Source organism: Coturnix japonica, chromosome 3, assembly GCF_001577835.2.
Source record: "Coturnix japonica isolate 7356 chromosome 3, Coturnix japonica 2.1, whole genome shotgun sequence".
In the NCBI taxonomy this organism is placed as follows: domain Eukaryota; kingdom Metazoa; phylum Chordata; class Aves; order Galliformes; family Phasianidae; genus Coturnix; species Coturnix japonica.
In genome coordinates this window covers 63922878-63944804 of record NC_029518.1, presented here as the reverse complement: position 1 = coordinate 63944804, position 21927 = coordinate 63922878, and the positions used below count along the sequence as shown (strand labels likewise).

The 21927-nt window shown below is 33.2% G+C and overlaps 1 protein-coding gene across 5 annotated transcripts in view; it reads left to right on the top strand.

Annotated features, from left to right (window-relative positions):
- GRIK2 (glutamate ionotropic receptor kainate type subunit 2) overlaps window positions 1-21927 on the top strand; it is a 341691-nt gene that overhangs the window by 175187 nt on the left and 144577 nt on the right. For all 5 annotated transcript variants that reach the window (XM_015858743.2, XM_015858741.2, XM_015858742.2 and 2 more), the window contains 3 exons: window positions 2773-2916; window positions 4146-4253; window positions 11469-11582. In XM_015858743.2, coding sequence (XP_015714229.1) covers window positions 2773-2916; window positions 4146-4253; window positions 11469-11582 — 366 coding nt within the window. The remainder of the gene's footprint in view (window positions 1-2772; window positions 2917-4145; window positions 4254-11468; window positions 11583-21927) is intronic.

Below are 21927 nucleotides of genomic sequence, written 5' to 3'. Positions count from 1 at the left end.
TTTCTTTTGTAGCTGTAGACATGCATGTGAAAGTTTCATGAGTAGTATTTTTTTTTTCATGAGTACTATTCAAATAAGTCATTAGTAATACGTACCGTGAAGTTAAAAAACAAAGAAAACCAACACACTTAAATAACTGGACTAAGATATAATTGCACAAAACAACATAATCTTTAAAAGTTTATACCAGTTAACTAAAAAGTACTCATCTCATTTTTCAGTAAGATTATTCTCTTCTATTATGAATTCACTTCTTCAGTGAATGGAAATGTAGTATGTTCTTATCTGAAGTTCAAGAACCATTTCTTCTCATGAACTTCATATCCTCCAGACTGCCAATCTGTATTTAGAAAAGATATGCTAAAATGTAACTGAGTACATTTTCTCCCAAATCCTGGACAAGTTTCTTGCTGAAACCTGCAGGGCCTTCTGTACCACAAAGCATCATTCCAGTAGTGTGATGAAGACAAATAAATATCCATGAACAAATAGCAATATGACACAAAAAAGCTTAGCAAGCCTAACAAATGAAGTTGGAGAATTAGACTAATTGCTACCAATTCCTGCTGTCTCAAAAGAAAGATAAAGTGACATAAAATAGTTCAAATTGAAAATTCAAGCATATACTTTATATCTTTTTTCTGAGTCCTGTAGTGTTTATTTCTTATTCAATAAAATCAGTTATTGCATTAAGAGACGTGAGTGTGATATTGAATCATTAAACCATTTGTTTCAAGTGTATGGGTCTATCTTTCTTCATGCAATAAAAGCATTAAAGTACTCATTTAACACTAATGTACCTATACAAGGTGGACTGAGGAATCTCAGCCTGTGTAAACAATTTATCTTGTAGCATCTAAAAATCAAGTAGTACACTCAACTTCTAACCAGGGATTATTTTGTGTTGTGTGCATCTAAAAGAGCATATTCAGCTTTAGGTTTATTTTCACTGAAGAATTACTTATCGGTTGAGTATGAAGAATATTAACAGAATTCAAATTACTTCCATAATTTCAATGGCTTTTTATTGCTTCCACTGGAGCTGACTGTCCTACAGACTTCAAGCTTAGTGGCTTACAGAGTTTGACAAAAAGCCATGTTACTCTCCATCTGGCATAACATCCACTTGATTCCTACTGATGAGTTTTACTGGTTCCATGTCAAAAGTTCTATCTACTTAATCTGTTAGTGCTATTTTTGCTTTTTAATAGACTGCTTTTGCAAAGGTTTCACAGCAATTTCAATTTCCCTTCATTGGTGCAAGGTCTACAAGTTTAGAATTATAACTGATAAAACAAAAATAAAGAAACAAGCTCCAAATATACTGCTTGCATTTTTAAGCCAGATTAGTGCACTGAACTAATTTTATAGTTCATTTTATAATCTTCTGTCAAGACTCCGACTTCTGCCAAGAATATTGAGCTTTGTATGATGCTTAGTCAGCATGTCATTCCTGCTTTTGAGAGTTTCACTGTCTACTTGTCAAGTACAAGCTTGCCTTAAAAGCACTTTATTGCCTTAAAAATAAACAATTTGGGAGAAAAAAAAATATTTTCTGACTGATTTGGCATGTCTGCATCAGCTGTTTGATATCTCAGATCATTGAAACATATTATATTAGCTATTTAAAATAAGGATTTATTTCTATTTGAATTTCGATATCTCTCCTTCAGAGAGCCATTTACATGTAAACGTATATTTTCCCCTTTAACAGTAGCTTATGGGCTATAATGTTAGAGCATTTTTGCATTTTTATGTTTAATTTTATTGTAAAGAGCCTTGGGATGCATTTCCATGAAAGGAACTATATAAGCTCATTTTGTATTGCATTGTATTGTATTGTGACAATGCAGTAATCCTCAGGTTTCCTGTCCATTAAAGAACTCATTTCACAGCTCACTAATTATGTGAATGAGAAGGGGAAATAGGTCCCTTTTCTCTAAGGTATGTTGAGCAGATGGCAGAGCATTCATTTCTACTTGTGAATCTAAGGTCTTTTTTGGTTCCGAGGCTTGTTTCTGTTTATCAAACAGAAGAAGAAAAGAGAAGTCAGTTTCTTTACATCATTACAGTATTCACTGGAAGGCTGTGTCTATCCTTTGGTAATAGAACAGTAGTTAGTACATGCTGCATCTGAACAGTCCATTTATTTAGCATAGGACATGAAAACAATTAAATGAACACGTAATTTGATGCAGTTCTAGTTTGCCACAGTTTTTTTATGAGATATTGATTAGGTCCACTCTAGGTATTTGAAATAATGCCTATAAACAGTTACAAATGAATCAGCTGAATATCTTTGGGTCAGTATTTAGCGTGAAACTCCCATTAGAAAAACATTACTTCCTTAGACCTTAGAATTTTCTCTCATAGTCAGGGTTTTGCTACTTTGCTTGTCTGCTTTTCTTTCTCCTCACTCATAGAAATAACTGTCATGTCAAACATGCATATATAGGCCCCTATAGCATTGCATTTTTCAAGATCATAAGTGTCATCAGTGGTAATGGTGCCCTACTGTGATTCTAAAAGCTTGATATTTGAGTATCAAATAACAATCAAAGAGAATCAAAGAGAAAAGCTGAAATTAAAAGTCCTGATGCATCTGTGGGACTCGTCAGTAAGGTTGTATCATACAGTGCTACACATGCAATCAGATTATTTTCTCCCTATAGTGTAAGGAGAAGTACTAAATTTTTTTACTTCTTTTCTCACCAGTGGGCCGTCACTTGTTTTCATTTTAAGTTCACGGTACTGATTTCATTCTAATTTCAGACGGATGCAGCTCTAATGTATGATGCAGTTCATGTGGTGTCAGTGGCTGTCCAGCAGTTCCCACAGATGACTGTCAGTTCACTACAGTGTAATCGTCACAAACCATGGCGCTTTGGGACCCGCTTTATGAGTCTCATTAAGGAGGTGAGTCACTAATAAGATATATCCTTCTTCCTTACTTTCTTTTCTTCCAATCCCTGTTTCTTTTTACATTAATCCCACTTGAATTCTTCTTTTTGTTTTGGTGGTGGTGTTTTTGGTGTTTTTTTTTTTTTTGTTTGTTTGTTTTGTTTTTTTTTTCTCCTCCAGATGCATGTGGCTCTTCTAAGCTTGTTACTTGTATACATAAACAGATTGACAGACAAGACAAGAATCTTCATTTGCAAACAGGTTTTCCTGAGCTTTTAGTTGCAGCAAACCATACATTGTGGAGAAACAATAAAGAGTGAAATGACTGCATTCTAAATACTATTTTTAGAACATTTCTGTGGTGTTAGAAAAACACCCCTCATGACCTGAAGCCCTTGACTAGCAATTAAAAATTCAGCAGCTAAACACTGGCAACAATACAAAAGGACTAGGGACAAGGAAGTTTACTATCTTGTTTGAATTTTCACTTCTTTTGCTGTAATAAACTAATATTTATGACATCTTGTTCTATAAATAATTGCTTGTTTCTTGTTCTTAATATACAAAATACTGTAGTAAAACAATTATTTGTGATGGAATATAAACTTCTTTTTAACCAAAATTGCTTTAAAGATGATAGCTTTGTCATTCTCATACCCCCCTTTAACATAGCTTAAGAACCAGGATAAATTTAAATAATAAAATAAAAAAATAGGTTATTCCATTTCATTAAAGGTAAGTAACTGTTTCTGGGAGACTTTTTTTTTTTTTTTTTTTTTTTTTTTTGGTCTCAGTGTGGTCTCAGAGGATTCAGCATCTTGTAAAAGTAAGCCCTTGTTTGAATTAAATGCCCTGACAAAATAACAAAATCCAGAATTCAAGAAATGGATTAGGAGTGTGTGATAGGAGCAAGAAGTTAAAATATAGGTATGAGTATTGGAAAAAATGCAGCTTGTTATTGCTTTTAGTGAAATGTTTATTGGACAGCCTGGAAAGAGGTTTAAAAAAATTTTTGTGGATATATGTGGAGATTAAAGAAAGCTTAGTTTAATTAGCAAAAAAGAGTATATGAAGTTGTTTTTTTTTAATTTATTTTTCTTTTTTAATAATAAGTTGAAATACTTTGATAGAATAAATAATATTCTCACTTTGGTAAAAGTAGGATTTTTCTTTTCGGGAAATAAAGTGTTATTAATTTATAGATTATTTATTTACTTATTTATTTATTTTAATTTCCTCTTTAGGCTCACTGGGAAGGCCTCACAGGAAGGATAACTTTCAACAAATCCAATGGGCTAAGGACAGATTTTGATTTAGATGTTATAAGCCTCAAGGAAGAAGGTCTTGAAAAGGTCTGTAAGATGTGTACCTCTGAAGTGATATAATATATGAAACAAAAACCTACCTCTCCCTGGAAAAAAAACCAAAACAATTAACTTTTGTATTTCCCCTCAATAAAATGCTTAACACTCACAGCAAAATGAAATTTTGTACGGGAATAAATATCTTTGGTTTTGGAAGTGTATTTCAAAAGTAGTCTTTACATAAGACTGTAGGTATGAAGAGGTTTGTTTTATTTTCCTTAGAAGAAGACAGTGCGGGTGAAACTTTAGTTCTGACAATTTAAGTATTTTTGTAAGATCTGTTATTTTTCTTGTGATATTTTATTAGCTGTTTTTCAGTACTGTTATAATAAGAAACATCTGAGTTTTCCTATTAACATTTGGGTGCATGTTGGCCACGGAATTATGTCATTCTTACAAAACAGATGCCCAAGTAGGTAGAAGCAAACAAAATAATACAAACAAGTATTTTGCAGTTTGCATCTGCAGGAAAATGTTTTCAGTTTGCGTTTAGTATGTAGTCAGTGTTTAGTTATCATATTTTATGTTTTGTAAACATCGTTTTCCTTCATCTTCAGATGAAGTTTTATTTAGTATTGCTGCAAGGCAATATCGTCTTTAAAAGTAAAAAGAGGAATTGAAGTAATTCCTAATGCTGCAAAGTTTTAATTATTTTTTCTTTTTTTATTCATTTGCTTACTTATTTTGTGTAAATAGCTGAATGGAGATCATATTTTTGCAGAACCTTTTTTCTCTAGTGTCAACTTTGAGATATTAATGTTCTCTGCCTAGGAAAATATTGACAAATTTTATAAACTATTAACTTGCTCTGGAATGATTAAATAGACATGAAGTTTTTCAAAAAGGTCCAATAGCATACCTGTGGTTAAATGACTAAATTATATTTTAAAATATGAAGTGGTGCCCAGATAGTGAAGAGTCTTACTACAAAGTATTCCATTAACAAAGCTCTGGATACTTAAGGAAAAACAACGTATGGTTATGATTAAATCTGCAAAGCAAGTTTACTTTGTATACCAGTACATGGTATGATGCAAACTGTCTTGTTTCCTGAAAACAAAAATGAAAGAATTGATATCATGGGAATAGCTAAATACCGCAGTAGTGACCAGAGAGTCAGCATGTAAGTAGAAAATTAGAATAAGAAAAGGAAGAAAAGGAAAAGTAAAATGGCTATAAGAGAAAGTAAGATGGCTATAAAGACATTAAAGGTAATTTGAGAACCATCTAGCACCATGGGTTTTCTTCATAGTGTATTCAATTTCTTTTTTGGTAGAAATACAAAACAATTAATGAAATGGAAATTTAATATTTCCATTTCAGTGACATATCCGATATTACTTCACAAACTTATTAAAAAATAAAAGGTTGTCTATGTTAACAAGTTTTTGTTATAAAGCATTTGAACTGGAAATTTCCTGAGAGAATGCTGGTGTAAAATAATGCATAATGGATGCGTAGTGGGCTGAAGCAATAGTATCTTCCATCCAGATCCATGTTATGTCTGTTATTATTTCACCTTTAATACTTATATGAAGGCAGAAACATAAAAACATGTTGATTTAATTCTCAGCTGACAGTATATTGCAAGATATTTACTCAACTGAAAATAAAACAGAAATATCTACAGAGATTAGAAGTATGTGAAGAAGATTCAACAGAAAATGCTGTATTCTAAAACATAATAGAAAAAGGGAACTGGAAAACAATAATAATGAAAGATATGTGAGAGACAATAACAGAATAGCCCTAAAAGGATACGGATGTTTTAAAAGAACCAGTGAGTTCTTAAACAGTATATATAGAAATTCAGACTAATGGAAGAAACTTTTGGTGCCTTCACTGTGCATTTTGTCTTTAAAGGGGTGTGGTAGTGTTACTTCTTCAACAAAATATTTGGAACAAGCAGTAGGAATTAGTAAACATGCATTAGAAAAGTCTGGTAGCTGGGAAAGTGTTATCAAAGAACAATGAAGAGTGCTATACATTCAATGAAACATATAAACAAAAACAAGACAGTTTATGTGGACAGAAGTTATTAGAAAAATTAAGCTATATGTTCATTACCTGGAACAAATTAGATCTGGGTTTTATACTTTATTTACTGAGACAGAGAAAGCAATATTGAACTAAAAAATATCTTTGAAGAAATCCTGTTTATTCTGAAAGAGCAGAAGGAAAGATTCCAGGTGAAATCTTTAAACCCCAGACTATGACACTTCTGAGGAGAGAGAATATATTTTTTCAAGTCCTTTCATTTGAAAGAGTTCTTGGTTTTCTTTCCAATCTTGTCTTCCAGTTAAAGCTAAGCTGAATCTTCCTTACTTCCTGCTCTTCCATCCCTCCCTCCCCTCCATCTTTCACTTCACTTTGTGCATTCTATCTCTCTCCATCATAGCTTTCTGCTCTCCTACTGATTTCTTCTCTCCCTGCCCCCTTCACTCTCTTCCTCCCTTTATCACTTTCCCTCTTTGTTCTCCATCTCCCATCCCCCTCCTTCCTGCCATGGCAAATTACCTAAATCATGTATGTTAAGTGTAAAAACTTCTCATTCTGAAGTCAGTGATAACAGAAAATTCGCTCCTCATGTTGAAAAAATGTCTTGTGTTAACTTAAATTGTACATGAGATACCTCTTCTACTGAAACTCTTGAATGAGGGGTGATAATCGAATATCAATCAATAAGAATTGCCTTTTCAAAATATAAACTCCCACTTGACAAAAACGATAACTTTGTGGAAGATAAAAATGGCAAAATTAATAGACGATTGGAGTGTGTCTAATGTAAAGTTGAACGAAGTTTGCTGAGAGCTCATCCAGACATACAGCAACTACTTATGATTAAGTATAATAAAAATCCCAATCTATGTTAGTCTAGTGTGATAAAGAAATTATCATTCAAATTGTAATTAGTCAGCATTTACACTGTAGCTGCATTGTGAGGACAATTATTCTATACTGTAAAAGTATCATACTTCAGACAAGCAAATTTAACACATTTAAGATTAGTTCATGGGACCTGATGAGATCCATCCATGGCTTCTGAAGGAACTGGCAGATGATGTTGCCAAGTCATGACACATCATATTTGAAAGGTCATTGCAGTCTGGTGTGACTCCCACTGACTGGAAAAGGGGAAACATAACACTGTGGTCAAGAAGAGAAAAATAGATCCAGGAACCTACAGGCCAGTCAGTCTCACCTCTGTGCCTAGCAAAGTTTGTGGAGAAGATTCTCCTGAAGACAGAATCACAGAATCATCAAGGTTGGAAAAGACCTAGATCATCTAGTCCAACCATTACCAATACTTCCCAGCTAAATCATATTCCTCAACACAACATCCAAACATTTCTTGAACACTCCCATGGTCGGTCGGTGACTCCACCACCTCCCTGGGCAGTGCATTCCAATGCCTGACTACCCTTTCCAAGACCCTGCTAAAGCATGTGGAAAATAAAGTGTTTGGTGGTAACCAACATGGCTTCACCAAGTGCATGTCTTGCCTGCTAAACTTGATGACCTTTTATGAGGGAGTTAGAACATCAGCAGATAAAGGAACAATAGCTGATGTCATCTACCTGACCTTGTGCAAAGCATTTGACTCCATCCAGCACGATATCCCAGCTGTCAAACTGGAGAAAAATGGACTTGATGGATGGATCACTCTCTGGATAAAAACTGGTGTGGGACAATAAAAGGGCCATGAAGATGATCAGAGGACTAAAGCACCTCCCCTATGAGAGAGAGCTGTGGTCTTCAGCCTGAAGAGGAGAAGGCTCTGGGGGGTACTTATGGCAGTCTTCCAGTACCTGATGGAGCCTACAGGAAAGCTGGGGAAGGACTTTTTGTAAGGGCTTGTAAAGACAGGATGAAGGGAAATGGCTTTAGACTGGAAGAGGGTAGACTTAAACTTGATATTAGTAAGATATTCTTTACTGTGAGGGTCCTGAGACACTGGAACATGTTGCCCAGAGAGGTTATGAATGCTTCTGCACTGGAGGCATTCAGAGCTAGGCTGGATGGGGCTTTGAGCAACATGGTCTAGTGAGAGGTGTCCCTGCCTGTAGCAGGGTGGTTGGAACTAGATAATCTTAAAGTCCTCTTCCAACTCAATCCATTTTATGATTCTATGATATTCATTGAACTAGTCTGGAGAATATATAAACTAAGAGAATTTAAATTTCAGGAGGTACAGTGCCTCTTATTTGTTATTGTGAATTCTATTGCATTGGTCTTGGTAAGGATAGTAGCTTTGAAGAAAGTCTGAGCTTTACTAAAGAAGTCTATTTCCTACATAGCAATTGAAAGAATAAAGAATTTCATATTTTTCATAAACAACTTGCTGAGTTATGATTGGTATAATTAGGAAAGGCTTCTAACTGAATGGCAAATTTCATTTTTATTTTAAACAGATGCACTTTATAAATACTATAGAAGATAAACTAGCATCATGATGTATCTGTGAAAGTTATCAAGATAGGAGGAAACTACTTTTAAAAATACTTTTAGCCTTATCTAACTATCTAAGTAATCACTTGTAAGTGTTTTGTTTGTATGAAACCATAATTTAGGACCTGAGCTGCATTCACACTAGATACAATAAAAACTGTTGACTCTGAGTATGCCTCTTAAATTGCATATGTGCTTTCTATAAGAAATCAATTTGAAAAAGTATCGTGTAAATGATCATTAACCTTAAAAAGGTGAGGAATTTGAAAAAGATTGACAAGGTTTATGTTGTTCTGATAGATAAATCTAAGAAAATTCCAACCATTATCTCCAGGAGACTAGAAAATTTGAGTTAAACAGCAATATAGCATTTTTTCTTTTCAAATTCCTACCATGTTGTTAAGCAGACTATATAAATCTAAAAAGATTAATGGAAATGTAAAAAGCTAATATGAACCTATTTGAACCTATTAAAATTTTCAAAAGTTCTTTATAGTATAGATTAATTGGGTGCAGCTTTTAATACTCAGGACTCGAATGACTATTTAGTCTGTTTTAACAGGCCTATTTTTTTTTTTTTTTTTGCGCGGGGGGGGAAGGTATGACTGTATAAATCATGTCAATTATATTTCAGTATTAAATGTTTGTGGAAATAAGCAAAATTTTAGTAACTTATTTTTTATTATTGTTGTTTGAGACAATACACAAAATACTTGAATATATACAAACAAATGACAATTACATTTGTGCAAATTTTAAAATAGTTTTATTGCCCTGTCATGTTGAAAAATAAAAAGGAAAACAAAAGCACGATCTCTGTGACCATATTTACTCTGTAAATGTCCTGTCTAAACTTTATATAAATGTATCAGTTCGTTTCACATTTTTGGAGAACTTGAAAGTTTGTTAGAAGTACAGGTAAGGCAGTAGAAGTAAACTGCAAGGTTTTTAAATTCAAATTTGCATGTAGCAGAGTACCTTGATTTGCTTTTTCAACATTTTTTTTGGAATTCCAAGTACTCGCAGTTTTCTAGTGAAAACACATTAACTATTCTGTTCTGTTCAAAAAGGTACTTTACAATTCAAACACTGCATTTAAGCAAATAGGAAAAAAAAAATTTGCTGCATTGTTTATGCATTGTTTGCTCTAGAAGTGGTTTTGAGGAGTTGTTTGTGTGATTTGGCAGGTATAAATATCAGTAGTATTCCAGAGTCTCTGGCATAGTTGCTGAGCTCATTAAGAATATAAGAAGGATGTATGCTAGAGAAAATCATACATTTGTTCAATTTCTTAGATATTTAATTTAGAAAAAGAAACACTTGTGCAAAGAAACTGCATTTAAACTCATTTATAAAAATAATGCAATCATTTAACAAGACACAAGCTCCTCTTTGAAAGCGTGCTGTTGATTGTTCTTATTAGTCCACGTGGGTGTAGTTAGATAAAAATCCAAAAGCTAAAAGTAGATTTGCTTGTGACTGTAAATGTATTTAAAAGTAGGGGAGGAAGTATTTTAACTTCCTGAGGAACTGGAAGTGGTAAAAATGAAAGCAAACTTAGCTTTTCTCTGTTACTGCTTCTGCTGATTCATGATCAGTTGTATTCTCAGTTTTAAGAGATGAAGTGCTATTCAACCCATGCTGAATCACATCCTGAACATGACAGCCAGTATGCTGTAATGTGTTGCCCAGGAATCAGATTGAAAGATTTAATAAATATTCCAGTGCATGCTTTTATATATACACTTATACACACATATATGTGTGCATATGTGTATATATATATATACATTTATATATATTTACAACTAAACCTCTTATGGAACTGTTGAATTACAGAATTCTTGAATTCAATTTTAAAGTTTCTGTGCATTGTATTGTGGATACTGTTCAATATTTTAAATGATAGATAAAATGGTTTCAAGACAAAAAAGAGTATTTTTCTTTTCTAGATGGGAGTGATATGAAGGTTTTGATCTCTAAAAATGGATAGCTGCATTTATTGCCTGATTCAGTTTTATAGTGCTGAAATTGCAAATGAATAACATAAGCATAAGACTTCTGCCTTCTATGTGAAACTACTCTTGGCCTGTACCTTAAATCATAACCCTAGGTCCTAACTTAGATAAAAATCCTAGTGACTTTACTGGAATAAGAAATTCAGGGTAGAAAATGTCAAAAGATCTATGTACTGAACATTTATCTGGAAAACAGTTAAATTACAGCACGTAATCTCCTTTCATCCTCTCCTGTGACATTTTTGCCAAAATATGTTTTTACCCCTCTGTTCTCTTTGATGAGAGCAAAGGATAAATCATTCCGTAGAGACAATGCTCTCTGCTCTGTAAGATTTCCACCAAACTTTTGAGTTATCTTCAAATGTGGTTTCTCTTGATGTGTGAAAGTTAAGCAGAAAATTAAGTATTCTGAGTGGCTGTAGATATTCTGTGCATCATTTTTCCCCTTAATGTCACACTTCAAGAAACACAGTCTAAATTATAGTGAATTTTGGAAATGTGAAGACATGAGATAATGGAATAAGGTTGAATAATAAGTATAAGCAAGCTTTATTATTTTTTCCCCTAGAGATCTGGTGTTTTTTTTTTTTGTTTTTTTTTTTTTTTTCTTTTTTTTTTTTTTTTTTTTTTTTTTTTGTTGGGTTTTTTTTGTTTTGTTTTTTTCTTATCACGTTCTTTCCTAGATGATGAAATGTAACTCATAGACAATTTACATAGTAATACACTCTTTTTACAGGTTGGAACTTGGGATCCACTGAGTGGCCTTAACATGACAGAGAATCAGAAAGGAAAACCAGCAAACATCACAGATTCCCTGTCTAATCGTTCTTTAATTGTTACCACCATTTTGGTAAGCAACTATGTTTGCATTTCAAAAAATGTAGTTGTATGGGAAAACTGGTAGAATTTGCTACATTAATTACAGCAGTAGCAGTATATACAATATTGCAGTTACTTAGTAATTACTCCGACACGAATGAACTCCACTTGGTAAATTGGTAATGGTTATTTAATCCCACCTAAACTGTAAGTAAATTATCCTATTTCTAAGGTTGTGTTAGTTGATTAGTGATTTCATTTTCCTTTTTATTGACTAAAGTTTGGATCATTGACAAAGCAGTTTAGTTCAGCACCCTATGAGAAGGCAAAAGGTGTTTGTTTCAAATAAAGTAATCTGGCCATCCAGATTTATTTCTTTCATTTACTATTTAATACCATCATACCACTTTTAAGGAAGATAGGAAGCATTTATCTTTTATTCTCATCAAAGTAGTTACTTAATTGTTAAGTCAAAAATTTTAATCAAATTTACTTTAGCTATCTTCTTTTTCATTGCCATTGTTGACAAATTCACAGTGGTGAATGAATTGTTTTGGAATTCATTGCAATTACATATATAATGTAAAAAAAATGTTCATAAATTTCCAAACTGTAGTTTTGAAATATTAATTTTAATTGCAAGAAATGGAAATTTTTCCAACTGTACGTCTGCTCTGTGTATCTGGTGTCACCACCATTGCAAGTTTGAAGATATAAAAAAATAATGCATTTCTATATTGGGCCTATGTGGCAAAATTTTGGTAGTAGGGGGCTGCAGGGGTGGTAGAGGTTGCAAATTTGTTTTGTTTTGTTTTTATTCCCTACCAGAGATAACAGCAGAGTGACAAAGATCAATCCTATAAGAAGCACATTCAATAACTTAAGATGTTTCAATTACATTTATTTATTCAATATTTATTTAATTGTATTTTACTATCTATTGGTGAGATTTAAGTCCATGTACTGTATTTATTGGATTAATTTTACATATTGATACTTTAAATTCCATGATTTTATTAGAAATAATGATTTCAAAAAAGGGTAAGGTAATGTAAATAGTAGCAATGTCAGTAAGCATTGATTTTGAAAAAGTAAAGCTCAAAATAGTCCCCTAATATTTATGATGGGGTCTGCTTGCTGTAGTCAAGGGTGTCCTTTCTACTAGGGAAATACAAGAATAGTTCAAATAGGTATTGTGAATGGCTTACTTGTAACTTCCTGTACATCAGATATTGCTCAGACAAAGTTTTGGTAATTGCAGTAACTCTTTTCAGCTATGAAGACACATTAAAGGTATTTGTTAGACATGAAGTGAAGCAAAAATTGTTCTTGTGCAAAAAGCAAGTGTACTAGCATACTTTATTTATTTATTTATTTATTTATTTAACTCTATGTGCTTAATCAATATATTGATATATATATTAATTAATATATTTCTGGATTTCCATTTTGTAGCAAAGCAAGGGAACAATATACAAATCTGCAATTCTTAGGAGCCTGTCTTATTGACAACCTTGTTCTCCATTTGTTTTTGAGAATACTGCTTAAGGAAAGTCATGATTTTTCTGGGCTGTTTTTTCATACTAAAGTTTCCCTGCAGTAGTCTTTAGTCTACTCGCTGCTGTTTCTTTGTTTTCTGTGGGGGTAGGGGATAGATTAATTTATTTATTTATTCATTTTAATCCACACTCATTCGAAATTGTAAGATAAGAAAAAATAAATGTTTTCCTTTCAATTACAGTTACAATGTCTGATACTCTTAACGTATCTTAATCATGGAGGCAATATGATTCAGTTCAGCTGGAAAAAGATATCAGTACATTCTGCATTGTTGCAAGAGTTTAATGATTTAACGTGGTTTATTGAATGAAGTAGTTTTGCCAGAATTGGAAATGCACTCATACCTGCTTTTATTTGCTGGGATGGAAGCTTAGTAAAATTTTTTGGGTGTAGCTGAAATAAAGTCTGGATGAAGTGAAACTGGTGGGAAATAAAGAAAACTATTTCTATTTCTCTGCCTGACAAAATGAGTGAAACTGCATGAAAGCCATCTATGGCTTCAGTTCTTCATGCAGTAGTTTATTATTATGTTTTTCATGTTTCACAAGTTCACACTAGAGATCTTCTAGGTAGCATCCTAAAAGATATCAGGCATGATATCTTTAATATGTAAAAAAGATATATGTGTGTATATATATATGTATTCATTATATTACCATAATATTAATATAAAAATAAATAGTATTATAATATTATAATATTATATGCTATATAAAATTATTACTTCTTGCTATATTAATAATATGGTAATATAATGAATTTCTATTATAGATAGTATTATGGAGGAAGGTTAATTTGCTGTCTCTTGTAGATCATTTCTTCAATTAGGACATGCTGGCACAAATGACTAGTGAGATGTCTTAGTCATATATTACATTGTTTTGATTGCCTCTAACTAGTGGATTCCTTCACCTCTCCCTGTTGGATTGTGACTGCCAGCTATGAAAGCCTATTGTGTATTCCTTACTTCTGTATTCCTAACTAAATGTTAATCAGATATGACAGCCCTTTAACTCCAGTATCCCTGGTGAACAGAAGCTAATGATTAAAATTCTCTTTGCTAAAAGCGAAGGATTTTGAAGGTGTTTTTTCTCTTTTCACCAACATTTTTTGTTTTTTTTTGTTTTTTTTTCAGTATTGATATTATGACAAAAACAAAACAAAACAAACAAACAAAAAAAACCCCTCTGCATTCTTTTAAAAATATGTCTTTGTTTTGAAAGTATTAGAGAAAAATCATAAGTTTGACAATTATCCTTAAAATTAAGACAATTTGAAGAGTTGAAGTTACTGTCATTTCTAACAATAAATTAAGAGACAAAATATAATAAAAAAAATAAACATGATGAAACAATTCAAGTAAGCATTTCTTGTTCAAATCTGTTTGCAAAGAGATGATATAGAACAAGGCAATGAAATAGTTGTGATAGGAAAAATAAAAGCTCTTTGATATAGTACACTTGCAGAATATCAGAAATCATACATTTTTATTATGAGAAAACCAATTATTTTTATTTGTGGAAGTATCATGGGAACACTTTGGTTATGTAATTTGGTCTTGGATACAACTGAAAACTGACTTTTTGTCATTTTTTTCTCCAACTTATGCAGTTATTATCTCACCTGGTTTGGACATCAGAAGACAATTTATATCAAATGAGGAATTTATGTAATCCGAGCATACATACTTTGATATTTTGATTTTTAACTTCTAACTTTTTTTTTTTTTTAATCCAGAAGAATGATAACCCTTCAGATTGATCATGCAGTATGACAAATGTCTAACCTGTGCTTATTATCCCCACTTTTCTGCCACTGAAAATTATCACTGTGGCTAAATTTGACCACACAGGAGGACTACACCTCCTGGTATAGCAAAATTCAAGTTTTTTTCCAAGTAATTTCAAGTAAATTTTCTTTGAAGAATATTCGTTGTCTATTTCTTCATACCCAAATTTAGTACTTACTTTCTTGAGGGGTAGAAACAAAGTTCTTTATCAGCTTTTCTTGAAGATATTTTAGTCCTGTGATTCACTAAATGATGACTTTAATCTTAAGACAACAAGTTGACATATCATAAAATTAAAAATGTGTTCACAATATGATAAAATTAAATAAGTTTTCAGATTAGGGATTCTCAAAGAATTTTTTTTTTCTTAAATCTATGATTTCCATTATAATTTCTCAAAGTTTAAAGGAAAACAATTAAAATATGCAATATATCCTTGAGTCCATCTTTCTATTTTACCACAGTCTTTGTGTCTTGTCCTTGTTACTTACTGTTAGCCCAACATTTATCACTGAAAAAATGAAATAAGTGCACTTATCAGTGCATTGATACTTTTCAGAATTGGATTATATTAGAATATACAGATTATTTGTATATGGTGTTACCTAAAAAGATTTGTAAGGATTACTTGATTACAGTTAACTTTTAACCAGTCATGTTTTAATGGATTTAATTGTGTGTAAATTTTGCTGCTGTCCTAGTTTTATCAATGTTTCATTTCTTAACAACATGCAATAGGCTGTTGGGTGCAGACATACTGCACTGTGGAGCTGTGTTTCCTGTTTATCATTAGCAGTCTTACATGAGTTCTGATTCTCCAGAAGGAAGATACACAGAGATGTACTGCATTTCCCAGGAGTCATCCTCTACATGATTTCTGATTCCAGGTAACAGGGGTAGAGTCCCCTGGTCTTTTCCAGGAGGAAAGCGGTAGTAGGCCTGATGATAATGATTTGAAAGGATCTTCTTTCTCTCCTCCACTTCTATTTATTTATTTATTTTTCTTTATTACTCTTAATTAGTCTGTACTGTCATCTCACATGCCGGGTCCTGCACCTTGGCCACAACAACCCCAGGCAGCGCTATAGGCTTGGGGCAGAGTGACTGGAGGACTGTGTTGAAGAAACAGACCTGGGGGTACTGATTGATGCTCGGCTGAACATGAGCCGACAGTGTGCCCAGGTGGCATAGAAGGCCAACGGCACCCTGACTTGCATCAAAAAGTGTTACTAGCAGGAACAGGGAGATAATTGTCCTCCTGTACTCGGCATTGGTGCGGCCACACCTCGAGTACTGTGTTCAGTTTTGGGCCCCTCACTGCAAGAAAGACATTGAGGCCCTGGAACGTGTTCAGAGGAGGGCTACAAAGCTGGTGAGGGGTCTGGAGAATAGACTTTATGAGGAGCAGCTGAGAGAGCTGGGATTGTTCAGTTGGGAGAAGAGGAGGCTCAGGGGAGACCTTATTGCTCTCTATAACTTCCTGAATGGAGGCTGTAGTGAGCTGGGTGTTGGCCTCTTCTCTCGTGTAATAAGTGATAGAACTAGAGGGAATGGTTTTAAGCTGTGCCAGGGGAGATTCAGGCTGGACATTAGGAAGTATTACTTATCGGAAAGGGTAGTCAGGCATTGGAATCCACTGCCCAGAGAGGTGGTGGAGTCACCGATCATGGTAGTGTTCAAGATACGTTTGGATGTTGTGTTGAGGAATATGATTTAGCTGGGAAGTATTGGTAATGGTTGGACTAGATGATCTTCTAGGTCTTTTCCAACCTTGATAATTCTGTGATTCTGTGATTCTTTTTAGTAAATAAGTTTCTCCTATCTCCTTTTTCCTCTTCCTTCTATCCTGCCTACCCTGCACCCCGCTCCTCTTTTCTTCTTAAGGGAGGTGTTTTGTATGATTAACTCTTCAAACTGCAATAACTGCAAAATTTTATATGGAAAAAAATTTAAAAGCTTAGGCTTTGTAGTCATCCATCAACTCAGTAAATTAGAAAGACACAAAATTAATTTCTCCTTGGTGTCATATTTTTTTGTTGTTTTACTAATGTTTACTTCAAGGGTGGTTTGGCCTTCTTTCAGGTTGCATACGAGGCAAATAACGAAGTCATGACTACTAGGTTTAAATTAGCAGCAGTTCTTGATTCTGTAATTAATTCTTATCTATGTTTCTATGTTCAGTCTGATATGAACAATACCTTAAGTATTTTTGCACCAGGATACATTCTTCTTCTTTTTTTTTTTTAATTTTTTTTTTTAATTTCTTCTTCTTTTTTTTTTTTTTTTTTTTTTTTTGCACTCAGATTGGTGTCCATTTCAAATATAGAATTATGTTTGAGCTTTCTCTTGGACATGAAATACCACTTGTGACATGAATTGATGGTGTCCCATCCTCTAATTCATCCCTTAGAACACTGACAAAGAGTTATTCAANCAGCAGTTCTTGATTCTGTAATTAATTCTTATCTATGTTTCTATGTTCAGTCTGATATGAACAATACCTTAAGTATTTTTGCACCAGGATACATTTTTCTTCTTTTTTTTTTATTTTTTTTTTTAATTTTTTTTTTTTTTTTTTTTTTTTTTTTGTTTATTTCACTCAGATTGGTGTCCATTCCAAATATAGAATTCTGTTTTTGCTTTCTCTTGGACATGAAATACCACTTGTGACATGAATTGATGGTGTCCCATCCTCTAATTCATCCCTTAGAACACTGACAAAGAGTTATTCAATTAATATGAGGGCGGATCTGAAAGTAATGCCTCTTATTTTATTGTGTATGCCCATGACATCAGAAGTGGATGTTAGGGTATAAACTAAGGATGAACCTTTCTACCCATGTTCTGTTACATTTTGTGCAACAGATGGCAGCAGAGGGGCAATCTGACAAAATGGCATCTGAAGAGCATCTGAATGAAAGTTGTGTGGTTAAATTCCTCCATATAAAAAAGAAAAATAATAAAATCAGTACAGTGAGGTGGTAGGTATTGTGTTTCAACAGAGGAGACAGCCGTGTGAAAGACAATCATGTTCCAGATAGCCTTAAGCAACTGTCAGACCATGAAATGAAGAGCATGTCCATCAGCTCATCCAAGCTACTTGGTGGATTACATCCAGGAAAATGTGTATGGAGCTGAACATTGGCTTCAGCACTGGAAAAAATGGTAGCAAAGTCTGTGTTATGTGCTTTCCACAAATGCTCATGCAGAAACAAAAGGAACACATGCTACTGAACCAATACAAGGCAGAAGGTGACAGTTGCCTGGGTCACACTTTTACTGGGCATGAGATGAGATGTCATCTCTGCAAGCCAAAGTCAAAATGTGAGTGCATGGAGTGGGGATGTGTATTTTATACTGAAATAAGTTCAAGAAATTGCCCTCAGTAGGTAATGTGCACTTGTAATGTATCTTGTGGAATAGGAAATAGGTGATCCTTCAGGATTTGCTGGAAACTGAATTAGCAATCAACTCTGACTACTACACTGTGATGCTGACTAAGCTGAAGGCTCAGACTTCCAGAGTCAGGCCAGAGAAAAAGACAACCTTCCTCTTGCAACACAATAATGCCAGGTTCCATACCAGTTTGAAGACTATGAAGCATATTTCCAATCTTGGCTGGACTATCCCTCCATATAGTCCATATCTGGCACATTTTGAATTCCAGCTGTTCAGGCTGTTTAAAGATGGACTGTGTGGGTAACATTTTCCTAGAAATGATACAGTCATACATGCTATGAACACAGTGGGTCTCTTCTGTTGGTGCAGATTTTTACAAGGACATGCAGGTTCATGTCTGTTGCTAGTGAAATTGCATAGCTAATGATACTGACTACTGTGTTCTGTTACTGAGAATTTTTTTTCTATCTGGTAGTGCTATTGTACTCTAAGAGTCTGTTGTAATTTCCATGGACTCAAGTAGGAGGCATTACTATCAGAATGACCTACATAGAATATATGAACAATAAATACAAAAATTTTGGTTAATGTGGTCTTTTCTTAATGAATGAAAATAGATGTAATATTCTGGGAAAGCATGGCTTCTTGTTAGGTCTATGATCTTGATTCCATTATTTCTAATATTTTTCTCTTCCACATCTTATCTTGGAATTTATATTTCCTAATATTTTAATAAAATATTTTTTCTAGCTTATAATCCTTATAGACTTGATTAATTTCCTCTTTATTGAGTTTTTGAACAAGTATTCATTTCTTTCTTTTCCACTGGACTAAGTTCTAATCAGATGCTTTTACAGATAATTGATTTTCTTGGCATTGAGATAAAGGCCACATAATTTAGATTTTTTTTTCAGCTAGTCACAAACAACTTTTCATTAAACAAGATCACTTTGTACTGTATCACTCAATTCATCTGAATTTGCTTTTACTTCTGTTCTTTCATTGGACTTGAATGATCTCAGAATAGAATTCTCTACCACCATCCTCTGGGTTTTGTAAGGCTCCTACAGTATATTGCAGTTACATTAATCTCTTAACAGACATGGGTAGCCTCAGTACAATGACCACAATGACCATGTTGAGTGAGCCCTTTACAGGGAGAAGCTAGCTAAATTCTTAATTTATTTTTTTACATCCTTTTAAAATACAATTATCTTAACATAAACTAATGGTTTCTAAAAAAGTATTCTGGTAACACATGCTATGTATTCTTGCTCTGTGGTGACTGTCACAGATATGCACAGTATAGACTTCAAGAAGCCAGATAAAAAAATTCTATGCAACACTGAATGTTTTCTGTTGGGCTGATATTTTTTCCCAAGTTGTTAATCTGTGTTATACTGACTGAATGTGCACAGCCACCCATGCACAAAAAGATGTTTGCATTCTCCGGGTAACTGAAGCTCATGTATATGGAATTAGCAAAACTGAGCAGTTCATAGGACTGTTTCTATGTGTGCTATGTGGATACTTAACACTAAATATAATACATTTGCAAATGTCTAATAAACACCAGAGAGTGTTATCTGCATGCTAGAGATTTTGACATCTTATCTCTTGTAACGAATCAATTTCTAGTTTTTTTTTTTTAATTATTTTTCTAAATTCTCTAAATTCTCTAAAAAACTAGTTTTTTGAAGCCCTTCCTTGCAGAGAAAAATATATCAAAATGAAATATAACCAATTAAAACAAAACTGTTGAATTTTTCAATTAAACCTGATAGTTGATGATAGGAGTATATACTGAAAGCTCCAGAGAAGTAGACTCCACAACCCCCCTGGGCAGCCTGTTCCAGTGCTCCGTCACCCTCACTGTAAAGAAGTTCTTGCGTGCATGCCCAGGTCCCTCTCTGCAGAGCTCCTCTTCAGCAGGTCATCCCCCAGCCTGTACTAATGCATGCAGTATAATAATAATGTTAGGATTTTATTTTGATTATAAATATTTTATCAATCTCATTACAACCAATATTTTTTATTTTTTTCTTTTTTAAAGTATTTTTTTATGTATAAACTTAATTTGAGTTGCATATACCACTTTTACTGTTTTTTTTTTTCTTTAGAGCTTCCTAGATTTATAGCTCTTATTTTATTTACATAAATGAATAATTTGTTCTGTCTTTATAGTGACAATCAAAAAGAAGTCAGTGCAGAGAAGTAACTAAGTGCACCTTTTACGAGTGGAAAAACAATGTATTATATTTATGTAAGCTCTGTTGCATAGTAGTCCAAGAACATACAAATATATTTTCTATTTCAAATTACAGCAAAGCTGTTTTCTTAGTAGCCACTGTGAAATAAATCACATGGCATCCAATTGTGGCCAAATTTATTTTGAATGTTATTAAAGTGCTTTTTTTTTTTTTTTTTTTTTCCCCCAACATCCTTTCCCTTGTCTTTTATGAAGAAGATAATGAATTCTTCATTACAAGCGCGTTTACAGACACTTCAGATTATTAAAATTTTATTCTATCTCGTTACAGAACAATCCCCTCAGACATTTGCATTTTTTTCCTATGAATTATTTTTCTGTTGATATTCTTGAATGTTATTTTCCACATTCAATTTCACACATCAAAAATAATTTAAACTAGAGGTAAAGTAATTTGGATGACAATAAAAGTTGTTTTTAAAATGCAGTTATTTACTCTCACTTTGATTGCTCCCATTTCAGGACAATCATCCTCAATAGAAAGTCATGATAGAATCCCTTTCTTACAGCCTAAATGAATTCAGAGTAGGCACATTTTCTCTAAAAATTGTCTCTGCATGAGCATTTCTTTAAGAAAATGTGTGTAGTTGACAGTGCTTATTCAATGGCTTTTGCTTCAGGCATTTCAAGCAGTAATAATGGTGTTATGGGGAAGGTGAGTTTTGTTTATTTGTTTTTATTTATTGTTGGCCTGTCCACTTGAGAGAGTATACTTACTCATAAATCTAAATTGAAATTGTTTAAAAGAATATTTTTAAACATTGTGCAAATAATTCTGACTCATTTTTTGATATGACGTAGTAAATTTATGAGTCGTGTTTTCAGGAGCAAAGGATAACATTAAATTTAGAAAAAGACTAAATTAGTATAAAACAGTTGCTGATCTTTGAAAATTTCCTGGCTTAAACATTTTATCTCTAATGGTTTATAATCATCCTTATGAAAGATTTTGGTAGAAGTGATAATTTACCAGAAAGCTATGATGATTGTATGTTTAGTGCATTGATGTTTTTCTGAGTGTATGTGGCAATCAATTTTATAATATTTGTCAGTATACAACATTCTACCTTGAAGAAATAAAGCATATTTTAACATGGAAAAGTTCAGATCAAACAAACAAACAAAAAAACCCAACACTATATTCAGTGTTTGAAACGCACCTTAAATATTGCCAGAGAAGGATCTGAGAAAACTTCAGGGTAAAATAAGAGCTATCACATGTGGTTCTCCCAACAGTAAATGAAAACTGAATCCCAACAAGCTAAGTGAGGAACTGTATTAAACTGCAAGTAGAATCCATGAAGAAAAAAATATATACATATATATATTTGGGGCAGTGTAAGACTCTAAAATCAGGAG